Here is a 27,080-nt window from a genome sequence, read left to right as displayed (position 1 = left end):
TGGGTAGATTCTAATTAAGTTTGGAAGAGTTTAAATGGTAAAAATTTTAAAAACATTTTCATTTTACATTTTAAATTATACGTATACCCCCCCGCCTCAATAAATAAAAATCAAAACATTTCCATTCAGTTATTTTTACTTCCTCTGCGCCTTAGGCTTGCCCCACCCCTCCTCCAGTCCATGACATGATTAATCTTTAGCCAGTCAGAGAAGACTGGTAGAACGCAGTGTGCCATCGTAATATGTACAAACGTCATTCCAGTCTGTAGAGAGGTAAAAAAATGTCTCATTCAAAAATGTAAGAGAAGTCCTGTTTGGACCTACTTTGAAAAAGCTGGAGGACAATACTATAAAATGCAGTTTGTTCAAACTTGCTAAGTTATCGCGGCAGTTCCACGGGTGTAATGCTCAATCATCTCCTTATGAAACAAACATTCTCACTACAAGCGAGATGAAGACTCAAGCACAATTTGCATGCCATTACTTTTGTGATCTGGTAAGGCCAGATAAAATATCTGATCTAGCAGAAGAGATGATTGCGATACTGTTCAAGTTGTACAAGGACTCAGTCAGCGTCTGTCTTTTATTGAGCCTGACTACAAACAGCCTTCCAGCCCCTCTGATATCCAGAATACATAGTCTTTACGATCTTTTAGGGCTGTGTCCGAAGGTTCGTTCGCTAGGCAGATTTGATGATTGTTTTAGACAGGTTCATTGACCATTGACAATGTGTGAATACTATAGATCACACATTAGATGTCACTCATAAATAAAATTCGATCTTTTGATTTGCATAATGTATATTACATAAACAAAATCCGCTACCAAATCGTTATACTACCAAATCGTTATACGTAGCAACTCTACATGGTGCTGCTACTGTGCTTGGAGCAGGGTATGGTATCCAAAGCAGTGGGGTCGTACCTCTAGTTGTTGTATTGCTTCAGTAAAATATGTACTGAATACCTAGTGTACAAGGCAATACAGGCCTAAGAGAAGTGCTATTGTAGAATATGTTTGAAACATACAAAATATACGCTAACAATAATAATTTTAATTTCGAAAACTGAGCAATGTCCGGCCCCCGACACGCCATCCGTGTTATCCAGAGGCAAACCTTTAATTTCTTCATTCGCCATCTCGACAGCAAATCGTTGTATAGCTTAAGCTGTATTGAAAGAAATGTCTCGAAACCCCTCTGCTGAATGCAAACTGTGCAAGTGACTCGTATCATGGAGGCATAACCAATCTCTGGGGTCATTTGACAAGCGTAAGTTCATATTATTATTAGTATTATCAATATTTTTAGTAGTAGTAAAATGTGACTGGTAACCAGGCTCAATTACGTGTAAATAAACCCATGAAATGGATATGGATATGAACATTTTCATTAAGCTACAAACCATAAATATTGTACACACACAAAATATCAAGGGACAGAGTTTATGTGAAAAGTGTGCACCTTTTCTTCTAAAACAAACAGCATACCTGAAGCATAGAAGTCATAGTCAAAAAAGGCTAACATTAAAAAGTTAAGAACGAGGAAGAGGAAACCCGTAAATGTGATCAGGTTTGGTGCCAGCCACGTGGGTAAAAACTAAAAACAGAGACAGAAAAGAACTGGGTTATTATTGTGCACTCTTCATCATAAAAAAATGAGCAATAACCTAGAGTTCTAGTAACATTTTTTTTTGCTTGATCAATGTTGATCCATATCTACCGTATAGCAATTAGGTACCACTGAAGTACACATTTAAAGCAGACGTTGTGCCATTGTGAGATACAACTCCCTCCAGCCATACCACCAGTGTATCAGTGGGAAATAAACCATGAAAACAGGTTATCTTTGCTCTGCAAGTAACTGAACTACAAAATGCCTTGAAACAGTTTTATTATCATCCACTTTGCAGCCTATCAAGCCAGGTTTTTATGTCAGATGTATTAACTATTTCAAAAAGGTACCAATTAGACTATTTATTAAGAATACGACAGATAACATACCGGACCACTTACCTTTACTACAAAATTCCAAAATGGGTGCATTACATAGACAGACAGTGGGTTGGAGTCTACAGCACTGTACTGTAAAACAAAACAAAAAAAACAAGACTTGGGTATCAGTTAGACACACACATTTTGCAGTTGATTCAGCAATGCACTGTATGCAATAACAAAGGTTTAATTACTCTAATGTAGTAAGCATGGGGGGGTTATGTTTCAGAAAACAGAGGGACAACTGCAGAGGAAATGTGTCAAAATGTGCCATACGCAAATAAGGGGCAACATGTCACAGGAAACTGCTGATCTAAGCTGCAGCGGCACTACTTTTATAGTAGGGACGCACTGCGTGGGATTACAAATCAGTGATAGCCTGCAAATTATTTATCTCCTGCACAGTAACTAGAAAATTAACACGTTTAGGTACTGAACATCAACATGAAAACTATGCATAACATGAACACAACTAACCCAACTAAAACCCATCTTAAATGCTTTATTGAACTGTATATTTACAGTGTACTCTAGCCCATGTCTATATGTTACACTTTTAAATTAAAACTGCAGAATGCATCTCCTGTACAGTAGGTTACAGCAATAAAATGCCAAAGCACAAGAGCTGAAGCTGCATTTCATCGATGCAGGACACAATGCTGCAGTGTACCTTAAGGATCAGTTTATAGTGCAGAGACTCAGTTGTGAGCCAAAACGTTGTTCTATCTGGAGGACAAAGCCACACCCGGTCAGAAAGAAACATTGTACTCCAGAATTTTGCAATTTGAAAGGATTGAACGCGATGAACGAAGATCAAAACCTTTTCCGACAATCAATTTGAGGAAATCGTTTCAAAGATAGCTCGTTTAACTTCCTTGAGTGTTAGGGTTATTCATAATGTAAGCAGTAGTTAGTTACAGTACATGCCAGAGAACAACACATTAATGGAATTACTCTCAATGATAATGATAGTTATAGACAGTCATCTCTCTTCCGCTGAGCTGCTAATTATAACTGAATTACAACTGAACTTGAAATGAATGTAGCTGAAAAGGTCAAGGTCCATCTGGAAGAGGAAAGACACTCATATAAATGTTTGTCTGAACAGGAAGACATCTTGAAAGTCTGCATACTGTAGGAACACACCACTACATGGCTTAATTTAACTGAGAACAAACGTTAAAGTTAGATTATTAGCATTAACCACTTGGCTAATAATCCTTAAACTCAGACACTAATACCTATATTGATTTAAATGCATGCAAGCAGCGGTCCAGATAATAGTTTTGGATTTGGGAGTAACTTACCCTCTAATTTGAGCACTGAGAGAGCAAAATGTATTTTCAGGGGATAAAATGCAACATTACCTTGAAGTTATGAGTAATCTCGATAAACACTGTACAATCTTTAATGGGAACGGGGTAGGCAAAAAAAAAAAGCCTTCCATTTTAACTGCAAAGTTACTTTGAACTGCTGTACAACCATGCGTGTGTTCTACAACGTTCTTTATCGGCTCAGCACATTTATTTCAAGGTAGCGCACACTTGCAAAATAATTACGTTATTTATATTTTAACATTCAATTCTAAAACTAAGTGAACATGTTGATACTTCAATATAAACCCATACAGATAAATAAAATAAGGAAATGCATTAATAAGTTATAAAACAGTTTGTTTAATATTACAGGCATCTTTATTTTTTTTAAGCAATTGCACCTGTTGAATGTTCCAGATGGATTTGCAGCTGGACTGGGGTGTTTACGCTTCAACCTGTGTAGCTTCGACTTTTTCTTATTCTTACTGTGATTGGCTGCAACGACAACAGGGCTAGCCAGAGGTTGGATAATGTTTGTTGGGTTGGTTTTCTTGTGTACAGTTTCCTAGTAACTGAAGACATTGTATTTTGGGAGATGTAATTGTTAGTGGAAGTTTTAGGGGAGGTTGGAGGGGAGGCAGACAAGCTGTGCAGCAAAATTGCAGTGTGTATTTTTACGCATTAAATTTAAATTTAGTGCGTATTTCAGATTTTTTTAATGCGTTAAAACGGCAGGTACATCGCTTATCTGGACTGCTGCATGCATGATTTATCCTGCTGAACTGGGCTACACATTCTGAATCATTAGGTTCAAAATATGGTTAAATATAGAACATGGGATATAAAAATCAATGTGTACAAAATGTATATAAGTAATGCCAAGGCTGAGTGTTTAAGCACTTAAGGTTGCTTAACTAACCCCATATATAGATACCCGATAAAACAGTAAGCTCTTTTCTCATAATAACTTGCTGCAACACTTATTCTGAGTATTCAAATGCCCGATTAAAAACAAATCTGTAATTTTATGAATCGAGTATTCGTTGTATTTTCAAAATGGTAAATGCTGCACATACAGGTTCAGCTGAACACAGCATATCCAGAAATAAAACCTCACAGCGTGGGATTGCTTTACAAACCCCTTGAATAAAATGGTGTCTTGCAGAAATATGGAAGAAATAACTTTATCACAACAGCACAAGTTTGTTATTGGAACACCTAAAGAGAAAACATCCCCAAAATCATGTATTTTTGGCCAGCAGCTCAGAAGATGAGTAAGGTCTTACTACAGTGTGATTGAATTGTCTTAAAATATATTTTAAAACCGTATTGCCATTATATTTAGGGTGAAAATTAACAATTACGCGCAGTCGTTTAAACCAGTGGTATTCAACCCCGACCCTGTGGACCCCCTGTGTCTGCTGGTTTTCATTCTGAGCTCTCAATTACTTAACTAGACCCTTAATCGAACTGACAATTTGCTTAATTAGACATTTTTAATTGTTTTCAGCTCTTAAACAGTTTTTCAGCTCTTAAACAGTTGCAGAGTTTAAGTTACTTCTAACATGTTATAGCAACATACTGTACTTTTGTAACTCGCAAAACTCTCTGAAAACCCGACATGACATAAAGTTGGGAATATTTAGGGCTTTATACTTTTCCATTTTTATTTTCCATCTCTCTACCTCCCTTTAAACGTTAATCTGAGCCTTGTTGTGCTATAATTTTCCCACCAGTTTAAACATAGATGATGTCCTGACAAATTTTCTTTTCAGCATAAATAGTCCGTACGAAGTGTAAAGTAAATCCATCATTTAAAATATTCTTGATTTGTAGCAAAAATAAATAAAAACGCAATGAATGAAATGCAAATTAAAGTAGAATTGGATGAACAATTAATGTAATTTTTCAGCTGTTTTTGAAATAAAAGCAAAAACAGACCGAGAGGCTCAATCAAGACCTGACGGTAAAAACAAGGTGATTTTTGTGCAAGCTTCCGTCCCTCACCAGCTGATCAACATGCATTTTTACCACGATTAAATACTCAAAAAACAAAAATACATTTTAAATATTTATGGTAGACGACAGACTTCCTCATACTCAACTTCTACAACCTTCTGTATTTTGTGTGACCATTCTCTGTTAGACATTAATCTCCAGTGCTTGCTATACTATAAAACTTTTTAAAATGAAAAATAGATTTTGTATTTAGCAGAAAATTCAATTAAAAAACAAAATCAAACTGAATGTGTCTTTTTTTTCCTTATGGTGTTAAATCTTAGATTACAATTACTGATGGTAAGAGCACTGTGACTTAAAATAAGCATCATTTTCTGTAATTGTGTACATATTTGGATTATGAATAATCCAAGTACTAAAATCGACCGATTATTAGATAGGCCCTATGTCCTGCATTGTCTATCGCAGTGTTATATTTTTTAATATATTGGTGACTCTCTACAAATATTTCATCAAATAAATCAAGTGGACAATACATTTTTTTATTTAAAAAATGCAGTCATCTCCAATTTTTTACCCCGGTTCTCTCCGCAATTTAGCGAGCCCAATTATTATCTGTATCCTCGGGGAAAGGCTGGAGCATGCGTCCTCCGAAACCTGCTGCTGCCAATCTGTCATTTTTCGCACCGCGGAACCACAGCGAGGCAATCATACCTATAGCGCCGGAGGACAACACAGATTTGGCAGCTCCACTGCAAAACCACAGGCGCTCCATCGGACACAGGAGTCGCTGATGTCGCGGTGAGCCATAGATTTCCTTGCCGACCTAAGCCCTCTATACCCGGGCAGCACTCGGCCAATTATTTGCCTCGAATCTTCGATCCCCAGACTATAGGGCACATCCTGCACTCCATGTGGAGTGCCTTTACTGGATGCGTCACTCAGGAGCCTGACAATACATTTTCTTAAGATGTATTCAAGAATGTTTATTAGGAGAGAAAAATAAAATGCCCAAGGATTGGAGTGCACCCAGATCACCTGCAACAATTCTGGCGCTTCGAATGAAACATGCCAACAACTGCATGGAGTAAAAAGATACTGTATGAGAATCTAGCCCTAAAAGTGTTGAAAACATTCTTCAGGGACATCTAAAAGGTTGGTAATCTCACTGTACATGACAAACTGTTTATTTTTATATATATTGTGCTAGAATAATTCTTCTTTAAATCATACCAAGGACATACAGCCAAAGAAGTGGAGAAACTACCAGTACATTTTACTATTATAAAATGACAGAAACCTGCTGTTGTGTCATGCTGTCACATTGTCTCAGCAGTTACAGTAAAATTGATCAGACACTCGCTGCCTGATCCTGGGTGGAAAGACCCAGATGTATGAATTGTAGTTTATTAATTTTTTCAATATAGTAATGTGTCTCCAGGTGATTGTGTAGGAGTAATAATCTGCACGATTTCTCAAACACTACCTCTAGATAGAAGTGCTGTAGTTACAAAACCGTTTTAATACATTTCTTTTAATAATTTTAATCACACCGGACTTCCCTTGATTTATTTATATTTGAGGATATTTACTTTTTTTTTTTTTTTTTAAATATGACATTAACACTTCGCTGAAAAAAAAAAAAAAAAAACTGCATAGTTTGTTAAACTGACTGAGCCCCAGAGTTCAAGTCACAAGACTCAATGGTTAAAAGGAGGCATTCTTCTTAGAAATTGGGGTTTTATTAAATCAAAACATGAAATAAATGTACCGTACTACAGCATAATGGCTTGTTCATTTTGTTCAACATAAAAAGGCCCACACAGAATTCCATTCAATCTTCACAGACAGTGGGCAACGATAAGAGATCAGATTTTACTCCCTATTAAAATGTTTCACGGAGACCAAGAGACTGCTCTCAAGGCTCATTGTGATATCATGGGACCATCAGGGAAAACGATTAGATTCAAGGAAAAGAACCTTTTAATCTACCAGCTAAAGATTTAGTACACTAACATCAGCTGATAATAAAATGAATAGAAGGGCTATGGCCAGGTATACTGTAGGCCTCTATGGAGAAATATTGGTCATTCATAAACTGCACTGAATACTGTACTCTTTCATAAACTACTAATTTGCCTTAATCTAATAGTGTGCTTTTGAATGAAATTAAATTACTGTATAGTTGATAAATTCTTTTTTACATTTAGAACTTACAGTAAGTAGCATAGGTTTTGAAATTATACATCCAAGTGTTGCTACAGCTGTTTAAGTAACGTACCTGCAATTTCTTTTCAGCGTTAACATCCTGACAGCTTTTTACGCTTTAAAATTAGTTTCAAACCTCTTTTCAAAATGGCCCTGGGGTTTGAGATCTGTCCTCATAATCACTGCAGGAAGAGCGATTAAAAATAGATAACAAACCTAACAAGTGTTCTGCCTTTTCTGTTCCGTACCACATCATGGATCAGTATGGCTGTGTTACCTGTTTGACAATGTGGGCAATGACTCTTACACTAACAGTGCACTAGCGCGGCCATTTTGAAAAGAGCTTTAAAGTTGTAATTGTAGCATGTTAATAAAAATTACAGGCACGTTATTTAAGCAGTTGTAGCAACACATGGGGACGTGCAACGCTATATTTTTCGGAATCCCGCTACTTACTCTTTAGGACAGCCTGCTTAAATGGACAGTAATGCACGTCTAATTAAGTTACTGTATGAAGTATCTTTCAGTGCATTCATACCAGCATCAGGTAGTAGATATCTTGTTAACAACATCATAACAGACTGAATGACCAGTAAACTGTATTTCATTTTAATGAATGAGAATATGAACATTTTCCTAATTAGAAATCAATATAAAAATTACAATATCGACCACATTTAAATAGCTAAAATTTACAAGGGATAGGCCTACAATCAGTTTCAATAATTGATTTTGCATACAAAAAGTAAATGTCAGTCAATATCTGCAAACTGGATGCCACTGTATAATCTCAGTACTGTCAATATCTTCAATAAATGTATCATTTTCACTGGATGAAAAGCATAGTCTTCTTTCAGCGTCATACTGAACTGCTACTGCTATACTGCTACAACTATAACAGTTACTCAAACGTGAACACTGTTCTGCGCCATGCCTCTGCTTCAGCATACAAACCAGCCTTCCTGGAGCCTGAGACAGCACTGTGCAGAATTAGCCTGAGGTCAAAAATGCTAGAGTCAATGAATATCACTGCTGCACAGTATATCTGAGCTACATTACATCCAGACTCTGCTTAGCGTCCTTGAGTGCTCCTGGGTGCATTTCAGAAATTTTACACTGAATCAATTGTTCATATAAAGTGTTGAGTTGCAATTTATTTTCTTGCAGTACTTTTCACTTTCTAATAATTCTTCAACTGTGCTTGCAGAGCCTTATTTGCAAGGTATAGTGCTGCGTTCAGAACCGCAAAACCAGAGATCGTCATGTAAGTGTTTAACGGTAAATCCTCACAAGGTTAAATAGAAAATTGTGGAGTGTCCCTAGCAGTTTGAATTTTAATATTTCAAACAAAAATAAACTTTTGCATTGCTGCAGTGTGTAGCGGGATCATCAGATTTGACCTGGATGTTAAAAATGATACAGCAGTGTCATGTAGCCTATAATAGGAACTACAGATAAACAGCCATTCCACTTTCACAAAGGGATTAAATTAAAATCTATCATGAAAAAATGTGCCCCAGGTTTCACAATTTGCTTCAAGAGGCCTTCAGTCATGGGCTTGTTTCTTAAAAGTCTGTGATTGCGATGAGGTGGGAGGATGCGTGCGTTTCATAAAGCACTTCGCAAGTGCTGTCACTTGTGCTCACTCTATTGTGATCTGCAGTGAGTGAAATCACTAACTCGGTAATCCATTTTAAGGCACAGTGACCGATTAATACACAATAGCAGGGTTGCAAAGGAAAGGAATTTTTAGTTATTTATTTATTTATTTTTTTTTTTTTTTTTTTTTTTTTTTTAAGAAGTGTTATGTTATATGTATAACGTTGCAATTATTGAAATAAGATTTCTATGATCCATTCTATTTGGCAAATTTTCTGGAAGTTTTAGTGCCGAATAAAAAAAAGTTGCAGATGATCACTGCTGCAGTAAACACTGTTGGGGAGGAGCAAAGAACAGTAACTGAAATAAGAAATGAAATTGACAGATCTAGCGAACAGAACAAAATTAAAAGGAGGGAGATGAAAAATCTTTAAAGTTGATTGAGGAAAACCAAAAGGCCTCACTGTTTACCAGAGATTTGGAGCTGTCAAAAGTGACAGGCTATACATTGAGGTTCTATACATTTATAAGGAAAGCCTTTCAGCTGTGTAGAGAGAGAGAGAAAAAAAAAAAAAAAAAAAAAAACACACACAACACTCTGTAGCAAACGTATTTAAAGAAAAAGTGTACTGACCTGCGTTTACTTTTCTGAAAATGTACTAAAATGGTCTTTTGGACGAAACGTATATAGCCAGCTAAGCACACTTGCTACCTTGACACTTTCACTAGTCTTTATGGGCATGCCTGACAATCAAGCTGCGTTTTGTCTCACTTTTTAAATATGTGGGGCAGGTAATAACATGCAGGTGCTGCTGCAACAAAGCTGTGTTACTTCGGGATCTAGCAGATTTCTTTTAGATTTTATTTAGTGAGAAGGAGACATTTGTCACTACTTTTGTCACTTGAGTTTGGTCCATTTTATTTATTTGTATCACATTTGTGTTATTTATTGTACACATTTAATTTTGTTTGCATTACTATTATTAATGTAATAATCGCTGCACGGCATTGCCACCAGTTTAAAGGAATGCAATCTTCCCAATACTGCTATTATCATACTGCATAAATCAGAACTTTTGGTATATGATTGTATTTAATGAATAAACCGTGTTTGTTTTTACAACTTGACCTTGCCTCAGTTACTGTTATTTTTCACCCACATAACTTTGGGTCACACGTCATTAAATACATCATTTTGTTTTGTAGCCTAATTATTGAAACCTTTTGTAAAAAAAAAAAAAAAAGTATACTGGTGTGTGGTGGTGGTGGGTTATAAAATACAGAGACAAGTTCATATTGTCATCAGAATGTTTTACCTGAGAAAACCATTCAATAAAGTGTACAGTTCCACAGCGAGCTAGTAGTACGAGTGCCATGGTATGTGATAAAACAGGATCTGCGAAGGAAATTGCTACTTGAGACTGCTGTCTGACAGTCGCAGGTTTCTAGTGTAAATCTGCGATGTCGCAGCCCTGCGAAAGTTTTATGAAACATAAATTGCAACCTGCGAGGGGTCTGTGACACCAATTCCTTGCAAATTGCCTTTATGAAACGGGCCCCAGGACATCCAAGGCTTTACAGGAAGAGAAGGGATGCCTATCGGATCCAAATCCCAAAACTGGAGGAAGAACGCTAACAGAGGAGTTCAAAATGGTAAAATTGTTTTACAAGAAGGAAGATGTTAGTCGACTCATGGCCGGAAAAAAAGGTTTTGTTTCTGTTTACAATAGAGTCAGGAAGGAGGGAGCACCAATTAAAATGTCTTGTTCTCTACAATCATTCAAAGGCCTATCGTTTCTTCAAAATACAGCATCTTGACATTAAGATTGGCTTCTCCAAATCTGTTGAGCTGAAAACAGACAGGCAGTAGCGGTACACATGTTGCGTGTGTCTGCACAATACACCAGAATGTAAAGCTGATGTTCACTTCTTCTAAGCCTCCACAACTGAATGCCAGTACAGACGTGCCGTTGAATCACTACCGGCATTGCTTATCTTATCTTGTGTTCCCCACCTAACGTCGATTGCCACTTAGGAAGGTGTGAAAATTGTCCATCATTTGAAGATTCAAGACCCATCTACAAATGCTCCTTCATGACAGCCTGGTGGACTACAACTGCCAGATCCACCCTTCAGACAATCAATGAACCTGCTGATCAGTTCATAGAGACTTTCAAAGCCATCTCCAACGTCTTTGTCGACACGATTTCATCACAAAGATGGAGACTGCATATTATCAGCAGCTGAGGGATGAACTCCTTCAAGAAAATGAATTCCTAGTTGTTGATTTTGCAGAAAAAAATCACTTTCGTCATGCAAGATGAAGCACAATCACACCATTGGAACAACTCTCAGGCAGCCATACATTCTTTTGTTTGCTATTAGCGAGACAAAGATAGGAATTCTAAGCACATCTCATATGTCGCAATATCAGAATGCATGACTCATGACACAGTCGCTGTTTATCTCTTTCAAAAGCATCTTTTGAGGTACTTGCAGAACAAATATGGGAAGCGCCGAAGAAAAATCTGTTACTTCTGACGGGTGTAAAGGGCGATACAAGAAATGTAAAAAAAATACGTTCAACATTTGTCAGCACTTGGAAGATTTTGATGTGGAAGCAGAGTGGAATTTCTTTGCAACATCTCATGGCAAAAGACCCTCTGATAGTGTAAATGAATGACAACAAAAGCCACTTTGCGGTGTCCATACCATGACCAGATCCAGACTCTACACCTATTGTACAGGATTGCAAAAGACTCTTGAAGTAGAATACTTCATAACGCAATGGTAAGCTGAGCAAGGTTTTCTGGGGCAACGATTCCTCAAGGCAAGAACTGCATCTGGCATATGGCATCTCCACTTTTCAACCAGTTTCCAAAGCAAAAGTCTTGGTAAGAAAGTTCTCCCAGTCAACAAAACAAACAGAAGAATCAATCACAGTCAAAGAGGACGTCCTACCATTTGACCAAGTGAAAGGATATGTTACGTTACTGTTCAGTAAGACAGCTACTGGTGGTGTCTGCTGGTCAGAAGAAATGGGAGACTGAAATTAACTTCCTGCACCCGATTCTGTTTCCCACACCGTCCAGATCAATTTACTGCAGTCATCAGTGGAGCCAACCACTGCTACAGGAAGGGCATACACCCAGACAGACACGGACACGGCCAAAGCATCAAAGGCCTTTAGAGTGGCTACGAAGGAAAAGGGCAACTTAAGAATAGGCGAGTGGTAAATTGCGTTGAATGCAGAAATACAAGGACAGAGACCTGAAAATGAAATATGTACATTTGCACCACTTTTAAAAATAGGTTTTCTTTTCCAGGCCCAGTTATTCATTGGATTTAAACAGTGGCAATGACAGCTCCTGGAGAAGCACCACTTAAATACTAAACATGTGCTGACAGAAGTACCACTGGTGGGGAGGGATAAAATTAAATGTGCACAATTCAGTATTGATTTATATTTAATTCACCTATACATTTGTTTGTTTTAGCCAATTGTGTAAATAGGGCACCTTGGTCAATTCATTAATATATTAACAGCTGTTACAGAATTTAACAGAAGAGTAGAGTATAATTGATTGTAAATAAATATTTTTGTTTATTTGTATGAGGTGTGTAATCGCTTCACTTGACACTCTGCATTCAACTCTGCTGTGCCTCAAGCAACGGCAGGCACAAAATGAAACTTGGAGGAAAATGTAGAGAAGGGTCTAGCCTACAATCCAAGGTTACGCGATTTGACCTGGATGAGGTCAAAGATCACAGATTCACACAGCTTGTTACCTTGTATTTCACATATTTTGATATGATAGTCCTTTTGTGAGAGCTTAAAAACGACACCAACACCAGCTTTCTATGTCGATTCTGGAGGATGTTATGACCAAGTAAAGGTAGGGTGAGTGTCCAAATCAGGTCAAGGTTTGATGACCTGTATCTCATGAATGGGAGGTCACTCAGGCCTACAATTCACAATTTAACCATTTCTTTCAAAGACAATAATATGTGCAAAAGTTGATCAAAATCAGAGAAGGTCAAGTGACAAATTGCCATTTTTTGATTGATTTCATATGGAATGACCCCATAGACTGAAGACTGAGTGGAGTCCAAGGGTCAAGCCTCCGTCTACCCGGAATTTGGTCCACCCGAGTTAGAATACCCCACATGTGAGGGAACAGTATTTCAATAATTTTGGTAAGTAGTGTGTTCAGTATTCATGATGAATGGCAATACTACAGTAGAAGGCACTACAAAACAAGGCAGGGTATATGCAAAACATGTGTCCACAAATATTTCACATACAAAACCAAGTTAGATCAAAGGGACAGGCTGTATAAGATGGAATGTCTACAAAACAGGGTCAAGTAGCATGGGTGCTGAATTCTACACAGAGATTACTGGCTCATGATATAGTATGCCAAGTAGTTCACAAGCTCTATAATGGACTTATTGTCCACATGTAGAACATTACAAAGCACAGCTTAATCTGTTGGTGTATAATAATGTATCGGCATACAGTATTGCGTGCTGATCCACCCCTTGCAGAACTCAACCCCAGTTAAAGAAATAACACCCTTAAAAATGATATGTGAAAGTACACCACTGTGTGTAGATAAGATTTGGGAAACTTCTGTTTAAATAAAAAGAAAAGTATCCATTACTGTACACAGGGTTGTAAATACAGTTGGATGGATAACGCATGAACTCTCCTATAATTGTTTCATTTTATTTGTCATATTCCCCTAGTCTTTTTTTTTTTTTTTTTTTATTATTCTGACGGTAATTACCGGGAAACCCCCAACCTTACCTTAATCATTAGAAAGACGTATTACCGGCACTATTGTATTGTTTATCATCACCAAAAAAGGAAACGGCAAAAATGATTAACGAGTCCCCAGTAACAGAATTTACCACAACCGTCGCTCTCCTTGTGCGTCTCCCTTCGGTGTGAGTCTGTCACGACTCAAGCAAACACATGCACTGCCGCTGCAGCGGTGTGGACAATAGCAGTGGCTAACTTTAAAATTACACAGTAATGTATTTGTTATTTTCACATAGACTAGTGTAGATCAACCGATCAAAGGCCCGTACCTTAGGGTAGGTAAGACTGATTAAGTCATCTAGCCCCTCGTAAGGTATTCCTCTAAAATAATAAATAAATAAATAAATCAAAAACAAAAACAGTAGCAACCACGTCCACCACCATTAACATCTGCGGGCCTGTGTGAGACCTCTGTCTGTAAAGAAGATGCTGAAAACAGACCGACTCGCTGCCGGACAAGCCTTGGTGATTGCAATTAATCATGCTAAACAGATTACTATGACTGTCATTGTTCAGAAAAAAAGGTTCAGAAAATAAAATGCACCGCTTTACCTTGTACATGTCAAACCCGGTTAGCTGCTCTTGACTAACGTACTCGTAAAACGCCATGCCTGTGGTAACGTGTTTTTCTTCCCCAGAGAAGCTGCAAATTAAATGGATGATTTATTTTTCTCACTGCTCTCCCCACTGTGTTGCTGTCTTTCGCTATCTTCCACCCTATCCCTCACTCCTCACTATCTCTGCCTCTCACTTTCACGCTCTGACCTCCACTCCTCGCAGAACCCGGCGACGCACCCCAGCTGACGTCACAGCACATGTGCCCCCGCTTTGAGTACAGCAGCCTCGGGCGGTTTGGAGTCAAGTTGCGTTCCAGTTTTCAACTTTTAAACGTCACCAGGACATTATTTCCAGCCAGTTATATCATATTAATCAAACAAAATGTTACATTTCAACCTGCGAAATAAATGACGAGACACAAGCTATGCACGTTTATACACATAATAAAACTGTCCATATTTTAAAATGACAATATGCGCAGAACGATCTCCGTGAACGAACCCATTCTGTGCAGATTCTGACCAATTTAGCCAATGATCTTCTAGGAATGATCTACGTGAACGCACCCATTGGCTAAATTTGTCAGATTCTGCACAGAATGGGCGCGTTCACAATGTTTTTTCGCCGCCTGCATAGTAGACGGGTTATGCGCCTGACGTCACCGGTCTACGCAGACGGCACTCAGGTTTGGGAGGTTTCTCAGCACAGTCGACTGAGGAAACACGAAGACCGATTTGATTGCCTTTCTGATTGCAGAAGACTATAGCTTTTTTTTCACTGTTCCCATACAGCTCCATCATAACTAAACCGGTAAATAAATTATGCAAAGACTTATGTCAGCAACCCCAAAACCATCTTTAATTATTAATATGTTTAAGCAATGAAGTTATGTACATCAGTTTTATATAGAGGATATTCTATGCCAAAATTATAAATACATCAATACATACCGGGATAAATAAATAAATATTTAAATGAATACATAAATGAATATATACATATAGAAATATATAAATGTTGAAATAAATAAATACACGGACGTGTACTTATTTATTTTTAATTTTGGCATGGAAAATCCTCCATAGTTTTACCAGTCTCGTTTGAAAATTAATCGCAAAAGCATAATTGTACCGGTATTTGTCATTCACAATACAACATTTATAATTTATAAAGATCTTTTTCTGTGTTATTCACACCCCCCTCTAGGTGGCGCTACCATGATCACTAATCCTGCATGTGGTTCTCTACGCCCCTCTTGCATGGTGGCGCTCTTCCATTGTTTTGAAGACGGGTCTGCTCCAGCGCAGGACCTTTTAGAATCTGCAGGGTATGCGCAGACTCTGAGCCCAGAGGATGCGTGACCTCTCTGCAGGGTATGCGCAGACTCCGAGCCCAGAGGATGCGTGACCTCTCTGCAGGGTATGCGCAGACTCTGAGCCCAGAGGATGCGTGACCTCTCTGCAGGGTATGCGCAGACTCCGAGCCCAGAGGATGCGTGACCTCTCTGCAGGGTATGCGCAGACTCCGAGCCCAGAGGATGCGTGACCTCTCTGCAGGGTATGCGCAGACTCTGAGCCCAGAGGATGCGTGACCTCTCTGCAGGGTATGCGCAGACTCTGAGCCCAGAGGATGCGTGACCTCTCTGCAGGGTATGCGCAGACTCTGAGCCCAGAGGATGCGTGACCTCTCTGCAGGGTATGCGCAGACTCTGAGCCCAGAGGATGCGTGACCTCTCTGCTGGGTATGCGCAGACTCTGAGCCCAGAGGATGCGTGACCTCTCTGCAGGGTATGCGCAGACTCTGAGCCCAGAGGATGCGTGACCTCTCTGCAGGGTATGCGCAGACTCTGAGCCCAGAGGATGCGTGACCTCTCTGCAGGGTATGCGCAGACTCTGAGCCCAGAGGATGCGTGACCTCTCTGCTGGGTATGCGCAGACTCTGAGCCCAGAGGATGCGTGACCTCTCTGCAGGGTATGCGCAGACTCCGAGCCCAGAGGATGCGTGACCTCTCTGCAGGGTATGCGCAGACTCCGAGCCCAGAGGATGCGTGACCTCTCTGCAGGGTATGCGCAGACTCTGAGCCCAGAGGATGCGTGACCTCTCTGCTGGGTATGCGCAGACTCTGAGCCCAGAGGATGCGTGACCTCTCTGCAGGGTATGCGCAGACTCTGAGCCCAGAGGATGCGTGACCTCTCTGCAGGGTATGCGCAGACTCTGAGCCCAGAGGATGCGTGACCTCTCTGCAGGGTATGCGCAGACTCTGAGCCCAGAGGATGCGTGACCTCTCTGCAGGGTATGCGCAGACTCTGAGCCCAGAGGATGCGTGACCTCTGTTGTCAGATCCGGCTGCGGTGACGCTGGTTGCCGAACTTGGCAGGATATGCGCGCAGACCAGCGTCATTTGACGTGAGACCTGCGCACTCTCAAAAGGTTGCGCGACATAAACGTACCCTACGTCTTTATCGTGACGTGCCGTTCGAGTAGGAAGAGTGTTTTTCATTTCTTGAAATTAAAATAATTGCGAGGTAAGTGAAATAGATAGATTTGTGTATATGTGCGTATATTATATTAAATAATTAAAATAAACAAGAGGACTGCGGCTCAGGTTAATGCTGGGTTGTCGGGAATGTATCAATGTGTGTACACGCAGGATTTATTTATTTTCACATTGCCTGCTATCGAAGATGAAGATGTAGAAACGAGTTTTCTTATACAATAGTCGCAACGCTGACATTGTTTTTCATGGAAATGTATGAACGTTGTGATGCGTGCAAGTGTTACAGTATTTATATAAATAATAATGTACCGCTACTTAAAGACTCATTGACGAGTACTTAGCACCAGGTTTCTTATTGTTGTGATGGGACCGAGCACCTTTTGTCACAGCCTATGCAGCATTAGTTTCGTAATTTACAATGGGTCAGTGTGGTTGTATGTGGCAGGAAGTAGCTGCACTTTTAATGAGTCATAAACCGAGGCAGTACCTGCTAATTTCACAAATGCCACTGCCCAGTACTTGCACAAATTATATATATATATATATAATATATATATATATATATATATATATATATATATATAATTATTTAAACCCAAAGATTAATAATTAAGCCGCCTGCTTTTTTTGTTGTTGTAAGTCCTGTTTGCAGACGGGAGGGCAGTCATTGGCATAGCGTTGGATTGTAACAGGGCTTGTGACCGTAAAAAACGCAATTTAAGTGTCAGATGTGTTTTATGTTTGTTCTTTGTCTTGTAGAATGGTGACTGACGTGCAACTGGCAATCTTCGCCAACATGCTGGGAGTCTCCTTGTTTCTCCTGGTCGTGCTCTACCACTATGTATCGATCAACAATCCAAAGAAACTGGTGTGAAAGGTGAAGACATACACTTATACTCCAGGCTCCTTTCCCATTTGTCATAGAATAGGGCCAATTTCAGTATGATGTCTTCATTACAGTGAAATCCTTAAGTGGAATCTACTGGGAAAATCTGTAAGCTTATGGCTTTCCCTGACGATGTAAAAAGCATTAGGTTATCATATTGTCTATATGAAGATACATATATATTTCTAAATATGGTGACTGCTTTAGTAACAAAGACCAAGAATACATGAGCGGTTTGTAATTGTAATAAATAAATATTGTTATTAATCACAATTACTAAAACAATCTATTCACCTATTTTTTTTTTTTGTTACAGGTTGCAGTTAAGGACCATTTTTTACTAGCTGATTGATGCAAGACAAAACTGAGATTGCCACAATGGACACGAAGTTGCTAATATTTCTGTACATAAGTGTATGTTCTTTATGGAGGAAATGTTAATAAAATGTACCTGAATTCGTAAAAAATGTCAGTCACTTTGTCCCCAAGAAAGCTTGGCAAATTACCACCTAAAACAAGTACTCCAAGCAGTCGTACAAACAATAGTCTTTTAGTAATTACATGTCTTTAACCTAACATGGCTCAACAGCAAGGGTGACTGTTCATTAAGTACTGCCAGTAAACATATGGAAGTACGAAACAAACAAATGAGATACCTCTCCAATCCAAGAGTTTGCTCTCACTCAAAGTGAATCTTTAAGGTTTTGTCATTTCCAAGTTTATTATAAAAATCAGGAATTATGCAAATCGAAGAGTCTATATAAGCAAGCCAAATCATTGTCTTTTGAAGATTTAAGTGAATCGTACGGCAGAACACTTAAACAAGAGGAAGAAGTTAAAAAAAGTCATATTTGCAATGAAAAGGTTACATGTCTGTAAAACCACCCACTCCTGCTCTAGAAAGGCTCCAATGTTCACTAAACCCAGGAGCTCCTTCTCAGCATTGCATCAGCTACAGCTGGCAGAAGGGTTAGTATTCAGCAGCATTAGCATTCTATTATAATATAAAGTTATTTAGATTATGTGCTTGGGTAAAGTTGGCCTGCTGCCAACAAGCTACATTTCTGCAACAGCAGAAATGTAGCTTGGTTGCTAGTCTTGCCACACCATGACTGTATGAACCTCTCCAGAAATATTAGCCTTAAAGTTGGGGAGCTGGTGTTTATACACACATGGATCATTGTATATAAGTGACATACTGTTTCCCAACTGTGTTTTCCCACTTGCATTCCCCACCTTCACAAAAATAAACAAACTTACAAAAATAAAAGTAAACTTGTTTTTTGTGCAAGGTCTGGTTTCTTAGCGCTAATCCTATGTCAATATTTGTTATTAACAAACACCAAGGTAACTGCAGTTACAAAATCTCAGGTAGATCCCTTTTTCATACCAACTAACTTCACCTTCACTCCAGTCACCATCTGTTATTGCCTGTGATTTTAGCAGAATGAATGCGACACCAGATTCCAAAAACCTGCAGGTGAATATTGTTTGGATATGTAACTGAAGCGATCATTTGTTCATTGCCAAGGCACATAATAGGGCAGGTTATCTGGGCACATGGGTGACTTTTTTTAAGTTACATTCTGTACTGTGCAAATTTCATGGAATGCATCTGATCTGCTGCACATAAGTATTATTGAATGCTCTCAATAAATGTCCACGAATTCATATGGTACTGTACTTTCTAACATTTATTTTTGTTCTTTCCATATCTTGCTGGAAAGAATACAGAATACAATGGAAAGTTTAGTCATACTACAGTCCCAACTTTTTGAATCCAAGAAAAGTTTGACAGACTAATTGTACTAACACGTTATTAATTTGATAACTTGATTTACATACAAAGCCATTCACCGTTTTGCCTTTATTTAGTTTGTACAGATCTACTAAACTGCAGTAGTAAAGGATTGTCTTCTATAATATCAGTATGACTGATATAGGTTATCCATGTCCTAGTATAAACAATTAGGAATTTTTTTTTTTTATTATTTGGTTAAAAATATATACTTTAAAATAACACATGACCACTGTTTTCCATAATTATTTACCCCTTAAATGTACAAAAAAAAAAAAGATGCAAATTATGAAACATTCAATTATTGGTGGTGAATCTGAGCTGCAAGTCTACCTCCCGACCAGAAAGGGCCCGACTCATTTTTTTCATACCTGTATTCCTGAAGAGACACACACCAATGAAGCTGGGTGAGTGGCGACGGTGTGCGTACTAAAATATTGGGTGCGTTCACGGGTTGAGAAAGAATATTGTATAATATCGAAAAATACAATAACATACATACATCAGATCTATCTAGTAGACTATTATAAAAGAAAATAAATAATACAATGTCACCATAACAATCCAACTTGTTAACTTCTGAGGTAAAAAAAACAAACAAACAACTTGGTACTAGTACCTGTTTACGACTGGTTTGATTGTATTTTATAACTCAATAAAATGAGATATTTTGTAATGTGATACTTTGTAACAAGTACAAGTCACCCTGGATAAGGACGTCTGCTAAGAAATAAATATTCTACCTGTCATGTTTTGCTGTCTACCCTCTTCCTCCCTGGTTTAAAACTCAGCGCCCAATCACTGCAGCCACAGCCTCTCGGTTTGTATCCGATCACAGCTGTCTTGGTTGAAACTACACCCTCCTCTCTCCCCCAGGCTCATTACGGTCCGGCTGAATGGTAGGTTAGAACCTGAAGTCGGACATTTTGGATTAAAACCGTAGTTGCAAAACTGTTAAACGAATCCTTTGTGATGGTCATCTGTGGGGGACGCAACAGATCGTAACCAGCATAGCACTAACCCTATAATTTACTTTAATAAATACAGACGTTCTGATCATTCAAACTGTTTGCATAGTCACTCCTTACACCCCCACCCCATAAAAAAAAAAAAAAAAACGCTTTTATACAAAATTCAATTAGATTTACAAAATACAGAATAACATTTTTCAAAGTGCAGTGTGAGATTTTAATGCAATCTCCAAATAAAATATTTGGAAAAAAAGTAATATCTACAAATACAATTGTGTTTTACTTCAAAAAGCACATAACTAATACTAAATGTCATCAAAGAGATAAAGCTAAACTCAATTTAAATAAATGCCATGTTTCTCTGTTGGGCTTAATTGTTTCTGTGTGCACTTGAAACACAGCAAATCTGAGTGTCTACCTATTCATTCTACTTGTATACTCAGGTATTTTATTTCAAGGGTGGATTTAAAACCTGCCACTAATTACACCTTATGTCACACTAAGAACCAAAATACACAAACCAACTAAAATTCACAAATTAAAAAAAAAAAAACAACAACCTAAAATAAAGACAGACTGATTGGCCATGTGAGAAAAAAAAAGTAAACTGAAGAGATAGGCTTTGTATCAGAAAACTTGTGACAGAGTCAGAAATCACATGTGACGGGTAAGTGCACTCATCTGTTATATAAAATGGGGATTGATTTTATTCTTAATACAAGGGCGGTAAAACGCGACTAACGTGGATCTGGGTAACGGATATCTGAGTGCTGACCATATCACATCACTTTCTATTATAAACGTCCACATGGTCTCGCTACCTGATAACTTAGTGCTATCCGACACAAACAGAATTAAGCATGATTCACATGGGACTAAAAATCAGGTGTCCCTGGAAATCGGTGAAAAGTTGGGGCTGTCTAGTAACCTCCCAGATTGCACTAGTTTTCATTAAGGAAAGTTCAAAACGAAATGCAATGTTGTGGCCAGAGAGGGCGCTTCTGGGCTTGATTTGTAAAGAAAAGAACCGGAGGTGAATAACTATTGCAAGATGGAGTAAGAATGAAGCGTATCAACAGAGAGCTCATTAGAATTTAATTGTACCCTCTTTTCTAAAGGCTGGTTTTTAGTCTCATGTGTATTTTTTTTTTTTTTAACACACTACAGCCCATGTAACAGGATGACTCTCAGGCAACTTTTTCTGGCACCTTTAAGCAACTAGTTGTAAGAGGCAATATAATGCAATATCTCTCTTGTGATAAGTTCAGCTGACATTATGGAAATATTTTTCATTTGTGAAACTTGATGAAAACTGCTTAACAATGTCACATCAAATAGCTTATTCAACAGTTGCCAGAAAGTTGCATATTATGAAGTGATGATTACCTTATGGAGCTCAAAAAGAATGAATATGTGTACGGCAATAAAATACCTTGTCAGAGATATCAGATTTGATCTCTGTTCACGTGCAGCGAGTCGTGTGCCTTGGATTTCAGGGAAGCCTTGGAGTGAAGGATCAGGGCTGAACTATCTACTTGAATATCTGCAACAATAATTTCATTATTGAATCAAGTGCTGACTGCAATGCGCATCCTCCTTTTAAATTATCATGTGTCCAATTAAAGGGCACAGCACATAATTCGCCAGTTATTTCTTTCTAATAGATTATATTATATAAAGAATAATGTATAATGAACTTTGCAAAGTAAGGCTGTCACTTTACAGAGGGTTTCTGGTGACATCTAAATTACAAGAGCGTTAGTTTATTACATTTATCAACGACACCAGAAACCCAAGATAGAATTACAAATACAATAATGTATAGGTTGAATGTATTATCACACAATATGTCTTATTTGTTTTGGGCAATAATGAACGAGTGGCACAGCACTTATATGTAAAACCAATGACATGTATTATTTTAATATTAACATGTAATATTTTCTGAACCGTATGTTATTTTGATATATGCCAAGTTTCTTAAAGCACACAAAAGTGAATAACATTTAAAAACAAACTGCAGCCATTCTCGCTCTCGCTACAAGGACAGTACAATGGAAAATAAATAATAAATTCAACAAAGACTTTGTTCAGTCTTTCCCATTTCGTTATTACTGACAAGATGAAAGACGTTTATCCCAGTCCAGGCATCTGGTGAAGTTATCTGGCTTCTCTCACTGAATGCAGATACTATTTTGTGAGGTTTATATAAGCAAGTGATTTTTCCTTGTATTGTCATTTTCTTGGCACATATTACTGATAAGAATTGGAAATTCCTGTGGCTTTTTTGGACAGTGGAGTTGGATGATTTCCTCGTCACTTAAGAGCCTCTGCTTTCTGGTGGCCATCAGTCTAAACTGCCTATCTCACGGGGGCATGTGGCTGAGGTAATATCTTACTAAATCTATGTTGTTTACTTGCATAATTTCTCTGTCTTCTGCAGACAAAATTATAAATCTGCAGATCACTGTTGTTTGCTTTGGTATTGACAGTGTTTTAGTGTTTTCATATACTGGTGGTAGAGCTTGTTTTAAAAACTGAGGTTAGTAGTTTTATCATCAACCCTGTTATACACTGGTCTTGTGCCACCAAGGGGTATAATAAAACTGTAAAACAATGATGTTAATAGGAATATTATCATTCACCATGTGTTCTATGGTTATTATTATCACTTGTTAGAGAATTGTTTTTTGGGTGGAACAAGTTTCCATACTTTCAGGACCAACTCCCCATCTGCACTATTTGGATGCATCAAGCTCTGGGCAGGCTTTGGGCCATCTTTTCTTACTGGGTTTTTACTGGACCTCTGTTGTAACTCATACCTATGAAAAAATATGTAAAATTCAGTATTAATCCATTGGAGATAAAAACCTCCAATTGTTCTACCAAATTAAAACATATTATATGATTTATGCATAAAAGCAGAATAAAGCCATGCTGTTACAAGTTATAATTGAAGCAACTGGTTATACTTGAGAAAGCAATTGTTTCACACTTTCCCCTGCTGGGGGTAACACCAGCTACACTTTTAGGTTTCTCTTAGATCTACAGAACCATTTGTCCAATTTTAATGACACCTGGCTTAGACATTCTTTAGTTTTTGAGAGCACCAGATTCTGGAGGTACAAATGCATGTGTATAAAGCTTTTTTTTTTTAGGTTACTAGTAGCTTGTTTCCATGGAGCCTGCTTAGTATATCTTCCATAGTTTATTCTTATGTATACCATCTTGAAAATCAAGTTTGTTTCAATTCCACAAAAGTAGTTTTAGCTTTTGGGAGTTAAAAGCACTACCATCCAGCCAGGATTTGTATTCTATTAAAAAGACGAAACCAACACACCAAACAAAGTGAGGGATTTACTTTGCATAGTCCACTGAAGATCTGAATTTGAGTTTACCTTTCTTCTGAGCAACAATAATGACAAAACGTGAAGATGCAATATACAGTAAAGTTACTTTTATATTCACTAGCTAGAATTACATTCTAAATCAGTGGTGTTCTCCAATCATTTAAAATGACCTGAACACCAGCACATTCAACAATTACTTTTTTTATGGCATTAGCTTTGTGCTATATTTTCCCTCATTAATCCTTTATCATGAACATAAGTAAACGCCCAGTCCCAACAGTTACAGGTTGTCATGAATCGAGATACAGTATTTTCCCCAAAAAGCTACATGAAGATATAAGAAGCAAGTCAAGGGGTTGCCTCCAATTCAGAATTAATCTGGGGTTGTAGTACTAGAGGTACCCTGTGCTTTGAGACAGAATGGATTTTCAAAATTCTCCTTAAACTGAAAGTTTTATGCAAGTGGTAGAGAAACCCTTTAAGGAAATGTACCAAGTTGTGCTTGTATCATCACAAAGATGCCATTACTTATTAGCCACACTGTATGCAAATGATATCTTTGTATGTATTCCTTTTCATTTAAACTAGGTGACTTTATTAAGTTACCATTACAGCTTCTGAATATTGAGGTTTGTAGTCTTTTAGTACCTGTACAGAAACACATATGCCTCTTGAAAATTCTGTCATTCGCGAATTTTCCTGAATTCGATTCCTTAATAGAAAGCCACTATTTGGAGAGCCAGCATGCACATTAGGACAGCTGTAACCTATGCAATGAAAGAGAAATGCAAAAACAATTAAATGATACTCATATGGTAAAAACAGAAAGAAAAAAAGAAACCTTAAGAAGAGGATTGTGAATGTAATGTGGCATGAATACATTATACAAGCAGCCCTTCTAGAAACGTACCAGAGCAGGAACATCACTTGTGTTGACATGTCATAACTGGTAGTAGCTCTCAGAAGTAAAATGTAAGGCAAATAAAGGAGTGGGAAAATCTCAATAAATTTGATAATTACTTTGTAGCTGAAAAGCTGATTTAGTACTACTTCCCCTTTAAAAGAATAAACGGCTCCAAATAGACATTCAATGGAGTTACAGATTGACAGGTTTCCACAAAAGCAGGGAGTCAAATCTTATCTACCTCATAAGCAGTTAGTAGAATCAGAACCAAGACGGACTAAAAACAAATAAAAAGCAGATTACACAAGTGTCCTAAAAATGGAATTCTATAAACCTGATCAAACCACCAATGCCTATTGATTCCCCTTTATTAGTCAACTCTAGAGTAACATGTATCCTACCATACACATACGGTATATAGTCAATGTCAGCAGTGTACCTTGAATTGGTATTTCATTCTCCAACACCACTGCAAGTCAATGACAACAGCTGAGATGGATATAGATTCCTGGATTTGCTAAGGGCTCATCCACTGCCTATCAGACTGCTCCTGGCTCCAGCGTAGAAGGTTAACTGACTTGGTATGTCTGTTTTTCACCCTTAAGGACAATCACCTCCCCTCTTCATTCTCTCACACTATTATCAGTTGAAGCTTACACTCTTGTTGTGGTACTGTGCAATATAGAAGCATCACTGAAACACATTTAGCAAGAACTGCGTCCCACTGAAATAGTTTACCACAAGAGAAAAGGCTTAAATAGCTGAATATTCTGTAGGCCCAGTGTACCAAATTTCTTCATTAAAAAGTTGGAGTTACTAAAAAAATTATTGTTAAGAATAAAGATAACACCATGTAACAATTTTTTTTTTTTTTTTTTTTTTTTTTTTTTTTTCCTGGGTAGTAAGTGTTATTTCCTAATTGCTTATGCCTCAAAAGTATAGAAAATGGCTATTATTCCCCACAAACTTTGCTTTTGTGACCAGGACAGTGATATTTCAAAATATCACTATTTCCAATGGGAAAACGGGCAAATGTGTGTCTTTTCGTTCACATAAAGTCAGAAAAAAACAACATATGAATCCAAATTAACATGTATTTATACTAAAGTAATACAAAAATGACTACAAAAGATTTAGAAGTGAGTAGTTTTTCGAGATTTACGATTATACATAATGCTATTGTACAAATGGCCTGACTCCTGATCTGTTAATAATAATAATAATAATAATAATAATAATAATAATAATAATATAACTACAAGCAATTTCATTTGTAAAATAGATTAAATGGAATAAAACAGTTATTTTAGTTACATATAAATAAATCAAACCTCCTTAGGTGACCTTGTTCGACGCCAGTTTATACCTTGTCACTACAGTACAATCTAAACAATTTGTTTCTACATAAACAGAATTTCCACTGTTTCAAATACACTACAGGCTTTGTTATTTATAAAATCAGAAGTAAATATTTAAAATATTTTAAAAACTTACAAAAGCTTTTCAGTTCAATTGCATGGTTCCACATCACCATACAGTAGGTGGAAAACCAAAAAATATATTTAAATATTGCAAGAAATAGGGTATTGTACTAATCTAAACTTCATTCAATTTGTTTGTCAGGAGTAGAGTACAAGCACAGTACAGTACCTCCTACAGATGTCAAGGAAATCTGTGCTTTCAAAATAACCAACAAATACATTGCAAGCTTCTTCACACACTTAACAAAACAGGTCTCATATTGTAAAATCACAACTGGTCGTTTGAGAGGAGTAAATCTCTTCCATTATGACAATTATATCCATTGTGTGTCCTTTTCCTTCTATTCTAACTAATGGTCACTTTAAAGTCCCTGAGTGAAAGGCATATTAATTGGATCTTATATATATATATATATATATATATATATATAATATAGATATATATATATATATATATATATATATAGGATATACTTCTACAGGTACTTTTTTGTAACAATCCTACCTGCTAAACTGTTGATTATGTTCAATGCAATGTGGTTACTCAAATTCTGATACATTTAAAAGGTTTGTATAAATAAATCTTACAATCGATTAACAAAACGAAAACACGAAATAATAAATGTGTAGATTATGCTGGGTTTCCTTCACTGGGTTAATGTCCTAGTCAAGTGGACACCGTATCGTTTTTATAACATGGTCTAAAGATAAATACATTAACATTTCAAATTACGGT

General features: G+C 37.5%; 2 protein-coding genes across 4 annotated transcripts in view; one reads left to right on the top strand and one right to left on the bottom strand.

The window, feature by feature from the left end:
* The window catches only part of LOC121317474 (ethanolaminephosphotransferase 1-like), a 35,886-nt gene extending 13,767 nt beyond the window's left edge, over positions 1 to 22,119 (bottom strand). Inside the window, exons 1-3 of one of the 3 annotated variants that reach the window (XM_041253443.1) lie at positions 22,042 to 22,119; positions 2,014 to 2,082; positions 1,489 to 1,597 (exon numbers count right to left, since the gene is read on the bottom strand). In XM_041253443.1, coding sequence (XP_041109377.1) covers positions 1,489 to 1,597; positions 2,014 to 2,043 — 139 coding nt within the window. In that variant the 5' untranslated portion in view covers positions 2,044 to 2,082; positions 22,042 to 22,119. Of the gene's footprint in view, positions 1 to 1,488; positions 1,598 to 2,013; positions 2,083 to 14,451; positions 14,787 to 22,041 lie in introns of those variants that run through there. The other 2 variants (XM_041253444.1, XM_041253441.1) reach the window with 2 other exon arrangements.
* LOC121317475 (dolichyl-diphosphooligosaccharide--protein glycosyltransferase subunit 4-like) lies at positions 16,874 to 18,307 on the top strand. The gene is made up of 3 exons (XM_041253445.1): positions 16,874 to 16,982; positions 17,714 to 17,831; positions 18,157 to 18,307. Exon 2 carries the CDS (start codon positions 17,715 to 17,717, stop codon positions 17,826 to 17,828), a length of 114 nt encoding a protein of 37 aa, XP_041109379.1. The 5' UTR covers positions 16,874 to 16,982; position 17,714; the 3' UTR covers positions 17,829 to 17,831; positions 18,157 to 18,307.
* Positions 22,120 to 27,080: the final 4,961 nt, after the last annotated feature.

This window comes from Polyodon spathula, chromosome 6, assembly GCF_017654505.1.
Source record: "Polyodon spathula isolate WHYD16114869_AA chromosome 6, ASM1765450v1, whole genome shotgun sequence".
In the NCBI taxonomy this organism is placed as follows: Eukaryota; Metazoa; Chordata; class Actinopteri; order Acipenseriformes; family Polyodontidae; genus Polyodon; species Polyodon spathula.
Note: the sequence above shows the minus strand (reverse complement) of the source record. Positions and strands in the feature narration are given on the sequence as shown.